General features: G+C 32.8%; 1 protein-coding gene across 2 annotated transcripts; it reads left to right on the top strand.

The window, feature by feature from the left end:
- The first annotated feature begins 2,873 nt into the window (after positions 1–2,873).
- Positions 2,874–8,049, top strand: LOC108331673 (adagio protein 1). 2 transcript variants are annotated; one of them, XM_052876322.1, is made up of 3 exons: positions 2,874–3,441; positions 5,851–5,960; positions 6,065–8,049. In XM_052876322.1, exons 1-3 carry the CDS (start codon positions 3,276–3,278, stop codon positions 7,454–7,456), a joined length of 1,668 nt encoding a protein of 555 aa, XP_052732282.1. In that variant the 5' UTR covers positions 2,874–3,275; the 3' UTR covers positions 7,457–8,049. The 2 variants fall into 2 exon arrangements, with proteins under 2 accessions (XP_052732282.1, XP_017422025.1); XM_017566536.2 differs by having other exon boundaries at positions 5,851–8,049.
- The last annotated feature ends 437 nt before the right edge of the window (positions 8,050–8,486 follow it).

Here is an 8,486-nt window from a genome sequence, read left to right as displayed (position 1 = left end):
AAAAAAAATCTATTATTGATGGATTTAAAAAAAATTCAATTTGTAACAAATTTTACAAATTAAATAGGAACTTCAATCACAGTTTATCAACAAAATTTATTGACAAATATTTTTGTCAATAATAACAATTTTAATTCATTAATAAACCCATTATTAATATATTTGTATTGGTAATTAAAATTTAAAATTCATTGTTAAATTTTATTTTAATGACAATTTTTTTCCATTGATAAAATTTATTATTAATTTAAAATTTTAATAAACTTATGTTTGTTAAATGATTAGTGAAACCTAATAAAAGTTCTTAAAAAGAAAAAAAATAAATGTAACTAATAAGTGGGGTGAATAAATATAAACTATTTGTATTCTGCTATATAAACAATAAACTATTATACAGTTTAACATCTATATGAAAGAAATTATATACTTTATTCAACTCCTATTTTAGAGGTTGCTTGTTACTTCACCATATAAGTATGTGCATAATGAAAGACTGCATTTTAAACAATCTAACCATTGAGGTGAAAGAAAGTATGCGTGTTAACAATATATAATTCTTTTATAAACTATATTTTAAATTTGTTCATATCAATTAATAAAATCATACTATAGTTAAGGATAGATTAAAATATTGCATATTAAAAACAAAAATACATATCTTATTCTTAGATAAGATAACAAGTCATTAAACTATCAATTTCACTCCCTCATTAATATTAAAATGTTAAGTGTAAAATATATAGGAAAAAAGTTGAGAAAAAAAGTCATATAAATCAAATAATATTGAAATCAGGTTCTTGGTGGTATGTTCACCAACAATTATATTCTACCAAAATCTCCTTGGAATCATAGAAAAGCGGATGACAGAATTACTTCTTCAAAATGGCTTTTTCCTTTATATGCAGCAAGCAATGGACTGCGTATAAAAAGATCTTACCTTAGTCTCGTTTTAAGAGAAAACGTACCCAAACCAAGTCATTATACTCAGACAAGTGAAAATATATAAAAAAAAAAGTTCCAACTCTTTTTCCTAATTCGTACCAAAAATAAGAGTCGACATATGAAAAAGTGCTTTTGTGCTAAGCACAACACAACGTATTAGAAAACCACATCAAGACATTCTTTTCAAAGTTCACCCAACTACAAAGAAAAATAATGTCTCCTACTTCTCTATTCATATATACCCAATTTTCCAATTTAATAATATTTTTATAAATAATTAACTAAGTGATTATTTATACTATTATATAAAAATAAATTATCACTACTTTTTCAATTTTATTATTTAAGTATCAATTTTCTTAAATAAAACTTTTATAAATTAAAGTAATTATTTTATCATTTTTATTATTTTTAAATTTTTTTTTCAATCTGACTGGTTTTTTAAATTTAACCATTTTTTAATTATAAAAATAATTACAAAATAAATAAAAACTATTTAGAGTAAAACTATAAAAAATATTTATATTCATTTTTTTTTTCAATTTTATCTTTTAAGTAATATTTTTTAAATTAAAATAATTTATTTTTATCCGTTAAATAACCTTTTTTTTTAAATTTAACCATTTTCTCTGGTTCATTTTTATTTTTTAGATTTACATGAACCAGCTTTTAAATCATGTGTGAGTATCTTTCATCTCAGATCTAACAATACATATTTTCATTTTCTAATTTTTATAATTTTTTTGTCTTCATATTTTTTTTTCAATTTTACTTTTCTAAAGACTTTTTTTTTTCAAATTTAATCCTTTTTTATTTAACTGTTTACTTTAAATTTAATTATTTTAGAATTAAATACACAAATAAAATTTAACAAAGAAATAAAAAAAATCTACATATAAAAATTATTAATATTTATTTTTATAGTTATAATTTTATTATTTTTTGTTATAATAAAAAATAACACACGGTCGTGTTTTCATTAATCACACTTAATCACATTTATATATATTTTAAAATTTTAAGCTTTGTAATTTGACATTTATGGTTTATATGTTTAAGTCATAATTAAATAAATTTATTTTTTCTATCTTAAAATTATTGTCTTATATTTTAGAATGACATAAATTTAAAGTATCTATATTATATTATATAGAGAGTAAATTTACGAGGACATATCACGTTACACATATATCACATCACGCTTGAACTTTCACATTGACATGAAATTGTTAGTTCAATATCAATTCCATGTTTCCCTGTTTCCCTGTTTGTTTACTCAAAGAAATTATCTTCACATTACAGATTTTTATTTTTCCACAACAATTGCTACAACTTATAAACATGCATTTCTAAATAGGTCACGTGCAACAAAAGTGATTCCACGTAAGCACTTTTTCTACAACGACCTTTTGATATTTAAGTTGCAAAAAGTTGGTTTAGCTTTAAAAGGAAAGAAAAGAAGAAAGTGGGCACAGGCACCGCCTTTCCAAATTATCCACCCTCTAGAATTATAATTTAGAAAATATAAATATATATTTAATGTTTCTCTTTAAATTTTGATATTTTTAAAAGTATTTTTGTACTAGAGAGTGGAGGAAGAAAACATCTCTGATATGTAAATGTCAACACGAATCAAATATGGAAGGAGGATATTTCGACCAACATGAAGAGATATTTTCAAAATATCAAACATCACTTTAAACATAAATCAAGACCAAATAATAATAAATTAAAGGTAATTAAAGAGGTTAGAAAACTTTAAAACTAGACAAAATTAAAAATAAAATTCCTGTATATATAATTATATTCAAGAAATGTGTCAGTAAAATAATTTATTATTATATTTTCATTTACAAGATATTATTTTTTAAACAAATTTTAATTTTTTTTATGTAACTTTTCTTTATTGATTGACCGGAAGATGAAAGATAAGGGAGAGATTTTTCCGTCGTTGGACAGCGCGATTGGGAAAGGTGAGTACCCACCAGAGTGGTGTGTGGCAAGCCCACATGTGAAAGAAAAGAACAGCGTCATCCACTTTCTGGAACTCCTTCGACTCAACCCTTTCTAAGCTAAATTTCTCACCACTCCTTTTATGCCTTCTCAATCTCATCATCCAATTCCAATTTTTCATTCTCTCGACAACACCCACTGAATTTTACGCTCCTTCCGCCTTCACTCACCAACTTTCTTTCCGATCACTGCCGTTTCCTTTTCCATTTGCCTCTCTCCATGCTGTGAGCTTCATCCGCCGCGATTCCGTTTTCCTTCAATGGAGTGGGACAGTGATTCCGATCTCAGCGGAGACGACGACGCTTCCTTTATGCTCAACCATGATGACGATTTCGCCGGACCCCTCCCCTTCCCCGTCCTCCAGACCGCGCCCTGCGGCTTCGTCGTCACCGACGCGCTTGATCCCGACCACCCTATCATATACGTCAACGCCGTTTTCGAGATGGTCACCGGTTATAGTGCAGAAGAAGTGCTCGGTCGCAATTGGTTAGTGCCTCTGTTGAGATTTTGCATCGTTAGGTTTAGGTTTTCGGTTCGCATTTTCGCTCTGCCTCGAAACCCTAGGAATCCAACCACGTTAATGGATGGATGTTAATGTGATGCTCGTGGTACTGAATGGTGCTAGTCGATCGAATTTGGAATTGTGTTGTGCGTGTTTGGGGTTTTGTTGAGGGTTTGGATTTTTACTTGTGTGTCGTGAAATGGTGGTTTGATTATGGTAATTTTGTTGTCTCTGTGTTGAGTGGGGCAATTTTTTTTGGGTTTTATGGTGGACAACTGGTTCGGGTATTAAGGATTGTTAAAAGTGATAAATGAAAAGGTAAAAAATACATTTTTAATTTATTCGGAACTTCAAAAGCGCTCAATAGTTTCTTTGTTTAGTAAGTAGGAGAGTTAGTAATAAGCCCCGAAACTCCTGTGTTTTGGAATCTGTGAATGATTGTGGGTACCAAGTAATATTGTGAAAATGGTGATTTCCAGATCGGTGTCCTGAGTAAAGAATGTTACTTTGTTTTAAGTACATAGATTCTCATTATTATTTTGGTCCTTTGATTGAAGGGGTTTAGGAATCAAGTTCTGTGTAATGAACTTGTCTGCATGGTTGGTGCGAGGAAATGGAATTGGTTTTTATTAGGGCCAGGCCTATCTAATGTCTTCCATTCATTTTGTGCACCTCTTTTTTCTGGATTTTTTCTTTTCCTTTTAGGGTTTTGTTGCACTGACTGTTTGTTAGTGTGTAAAAATTACGAACATTTATGCTTGTCAGGTCTTGTCTTTCATGTCTTAAAGTTGAAATCACTAGAATTAAAGAGATAACATGAATTAATTAGAGTATAGTATGTCCACGACAGGCCTAGTAATTACTAATTGCAGGCATTGGTTCCTTGCTTGTATCTCTTTTATTGTATGTTTGGATGTGAGGACAGAAATAGAGAGGAAAGGAAACTCAAATGATGATGAATTTTCTTTTTGTTTGGTTGAAGAAAAGGGAGAGAAATTTGTCTTCTAAGAATGAAATTGATAATATTCCTTCATTTTATTTGTTCTCTCAATTCAAATTTGAAAATTTTCTTTCCTCCTATACTCCCTATCCACCATACCAAACATAGTTTTAAAACACAGATTCTCTCCCATTGTACTAAATCATATAATGTGCTCCGCAATGTGAATATTGAGTTCCAAGTTATATGGCCTCCTTAAGGGAAATCATTATACCACAAATCATAGGTGTTAAAACATGCATGAACAATCAAATCAGCCTGGGGAACATATGTTCTTTGTTAATTTGCCATCCGAGGAGCAAATGGTATCTCCAACAAGTTTAGGACCAGACAAAAATTTATTACTCCTTTTCTTTAAGATTAAAGTTTATATGCTCGGACCAGACTAAAACTTATTACTTCGTTTTTTTTATTACAGTTTATATAAGAGTGTCTCTTCTTCATACTTTTCCAAATATTTCTCGACGTAATTTTGTTTCCTTCTAAAATTTATCATGATGGCTATTTTTATTCTCTCTGAAATTTAGAGTTTTGCTGAGAAAAGGATTAGCTTAAGTATTGCATGATAATTTGTGTGGTTGTATCAAATGTATCAGTTCTAAAAAGCATTTATATGATGATGAGGATGTGGATATTTATTATTGTTGGATTTATCTTGTTTTATGCTTTACAATTGATGCGATCCTTAAGATTCAAATTTAGGAAATGGTTGTAGTTTCTTGACAGTAGTTTGTTTGGAGATTCGTTCTCTCTGTCTCTTATTCGTACTGCAAGTGTTGTATTCTGTGTTTTGGCTTGCTAAGAATGAGTAAGCTGTGGTGTTAAAAAAATATTTTATTAGCTCTACTACTCTTGGCTTGTAGATTGTTGGGATTGAGGTGCATTAGGGTATCATGTTGACAAACTTAGGTGTCTGTTTGGACAATTTTTTTCATCAGAACATTTTAAGGTAGGAAATAAGAAGAAAAAATAAAATAAGTTTTTCCGTAAACTAAAGTTATCTTACGCATAAATTAATTTTTAGACACTCTTCCGTTTCAATTTTTCTTCAAGATGATTTTGAACTTTACGTAAACTAATTTTAGCCTATGGATAAGTTTATTTCATTATATATTTTCTCTCTTAAATCTACTTATGAACAAGCTTACCGAAGGTCTTAGCTTATAACTTTGTTGTAATAAATTTGATTCAATTTTCTTGAGGAAGTACAATGAGTAACCTGTGCACTGCACTAGGGAGAAAAGGAAATAAAATAAGGCAAAAGATTATCCTGCATAAGAAAATAAGCAATTCATGTTGGTCCTTTATGACATTTCTTTCTTCCTTAAGTATCTAGCGCCGAGTTTTTCTAATTGAAATTGGCTTTGTTCTAATTACATAAAATATTTTGCAGCCGTTTCTTGCAGTGTCGAGGTCCATTTGCTAAGAGAAGGCATCCATTGGTGGACTCAACTGTTGTTTCCGAAATTAGAAGATGCCTTGACGAAGGGGTTGAATTCCAAGGTGAGTTGCTGAACTTTAGGAAAGATGGATCTCCACTTATGAACAGATTGCGTCTGACACCTATATATGGAGATGATGAGATAACTCATGTCATTGGAATCCAGTTCTTCACAGAGGCAAACATTGATCTTGGTCCCCTCCCAGGTTCTAAGGTTAAGGAATATACTAAATCATCAGATCAATTTCGTTTGGTGCTTTCCTCATTGAATCCTCTTCATGTTGGGGACCGTAATGTTACACGTGGAGTTTGTGGAATATTGCAATTAAGTGATGAGGTATTGTCTCTCAAGATACTTGCTCTCTTGACTCCAAGAGATATTGCATCTGTCAGTTCTGTTTGTAGGCAGTTCTATGAGCTAACAAAAAGCGAAAACCTTTGGAGAATGGTGTGCCAAAATGCTTGGGGCAGTGAGACTACACGTGTTTTAGAGACTGTGCCTGGTGCAAGGAGACTTGGATGGGGTCGGCTGGCAAGAGAACTGACCACTCTTGAAGCAGCAGCTTGGAGGAAACTGACTGTTGGAGGTGTGGTTGAACCTTCACGCTGTAATTTTAGTGCTTGTGCTGTTGGTAATAGAGTTGTCCTATTTGGTGGTGAAGGGGTTAACATGCAACCTATGAATGATACTTTTGTACTGGATCTGAATTCAAGTAATCCGGAGTGGCAACATGTCCAGGTGAGTTCTCCTCCCCCTGGTCGGTGGGGCCACACACTTTCTTGTGTTAATGGTTCTAATTTAGTTGTATTTGGAGGCTGTGGAAGGCAGGGCTTGCTCAATGATGTGTTTGTTCTGGACCTGGATGCAAAGCCTCCAACATGGCGTGAAATCTCTGGACTGGCACCTCCACTTCCGAGATCTTGGCATAGCTCCTGTACACTTGATGGTACTAAGTTGATAGTTTCTGGTGGCTGTGCTGATTCTGGTGTACTCTTGAGTGATACTTTCCTCCTTGATCTCTCAATGGAGAAACCTGTCTGGAGGGAGATACCAGTAACATGGACTCCACCTTCGCGTCTGGGTCACACACTATCCGTTTATGGTGGTAGGAAAATACTGATGTTTGGGGGTCTGGCCAAGAGTGGGCCCCTTCGGTTTCGCTCCAGTGATGTATTCACGATGGATTTAAGTGAGGAGGAGCCATGTTGGAGGTCTGTAACGGGGAGTGGAATGCCAGGTGCTGGAAATCCAGGAGGCATAGCTCCCCCTCCTAGACTTGATCATGTGGCTGTGACCCTTCCAGGTGGGAGAATTCTGATATTTGGTGGGTCTGTTGCAGGCCTTCATTCTGCTTCCCAGCTTTACATACTAGACCCGACTGACGAGAAGCCTACATGGAGAATCCTAAACGTACCTGGGCGCCCTCCAAGATTTGCTTGGGGACATAGTACATGTGTTGTTGGAGGGACAAGAGCTATTGTACTAGGTGGTCAAACTGGGGAGGAATGGATGCTAAGTGATCTCCATGAACTTTCCTTGGCATGCTCTGTTATCTAAATCCAGTTAATAAACGGGAATGGTATACCGAGGGTAATGTTAATCATTTTAAGGCTGTAAAGGTTTGTATTGGTCACTGATAACACTTAACAAGTTCTTGCCCGGTCAGAACATTTGTGTATTAGGTCGATTCAAGGTTTCATTTTATTTTAAGGTTAGTTCTGACCTTGGAACTTTTCATTGAGTGACACATACCATGCCTGGTTTTTACGTGGTTGAGAGTTTGCCTTCCAGTGTACACACTGAGTTATTCTTCCTGAATAGATTATTAGTGTCTGGTAACTAGTAGGTAGTAATATATTTGGGTTGTAGCTCACTTGATTTCCCCGTCGGTTGCGTTGTTCAAATTATGTAATTTGAACAATGACAACGTTTAGAGAAAAAAAAAATCATGTTTATACTAATACAATTAGGTCCATTATATGTAATGAAAGTCTCTACTTCTGCATTGAACAAGTCAGCTGACATGGTCATAAATTGGTTGTAATGAAGTGTAACTCTGCAAACAGGTGTACAAGGTAGGGAATCCTGTAGTCTGTACATATTTTCCTTTATTGTGATAATATGGAATGTGGTAACTTTTGTATGGTTTATTGTTGTTTTTCTTGCCATATTTGTGTTTGATGGTATTGCTTATATGTGGTCATCATGATAAATGATCCTTATGTACAAGATGAAGTGAACCAGACAATTGTTTTTCCATTAAATAATCATTACTTACAGACGAGTAAAAGTTCGCATTACACCTTCTAATCAAATTATGAGTGATGTAGAAGGAGCACTTTTTCTGCTGACTATAACTGTTATAAAATTTGTATTTGTGTGCCATTATTTATTATTATTATTATTTATAATTCAATATTGGTTATGTATTTAATATATTTGTATGCTGTATCATGTATAGTACTTATGAGTGTATATTCTATATCAGTTCACGAGTAATGTTCTTTGGCTGTTTAGAAATTGATGTTAAATTTCTGTAAGACGTAGAAACTGCATACAAATAAAATTCAATAACTTTTTTCTTTAA

This window comes from Vigna angularis, chromosome 4 (assembly GCF_016808095.1).
Source record: "Vigna angularis cultivar LongXiaoDou No.4 chromosome 4, ASM1680809v1, whole genome shotgun sequence".
Lineage (NCBI taxonomy): Eukaryota > Viridiplantae > Streptophyta > Magnoliopsida > Fabales > Fabaceae > Vigna > Vigna angularis.
The sequence above is the reverse complement of the archived record's forward strand: the minus strand, read 5'-3'. Positions and strand labels throughout refer to the sequence as shown.

Excerpts from the sequence above, each read along its gene's own strand:
- LOC108331673 (XM_017566536.2), top strand. The coding sequence starts at position 3,215 with ATGGAGTGGGACAGTGATTCCGATCTCAGCGGAGACGACGACGCTTCC. Across the intron at positions 3,442-5,850 it reads GAAGTGCTCGGTCGCAATTG|CCGTTTCTTGCAGTGTCGAG; the intron begins GTTAGTGCCTCT and ends AATATTTTGCAG.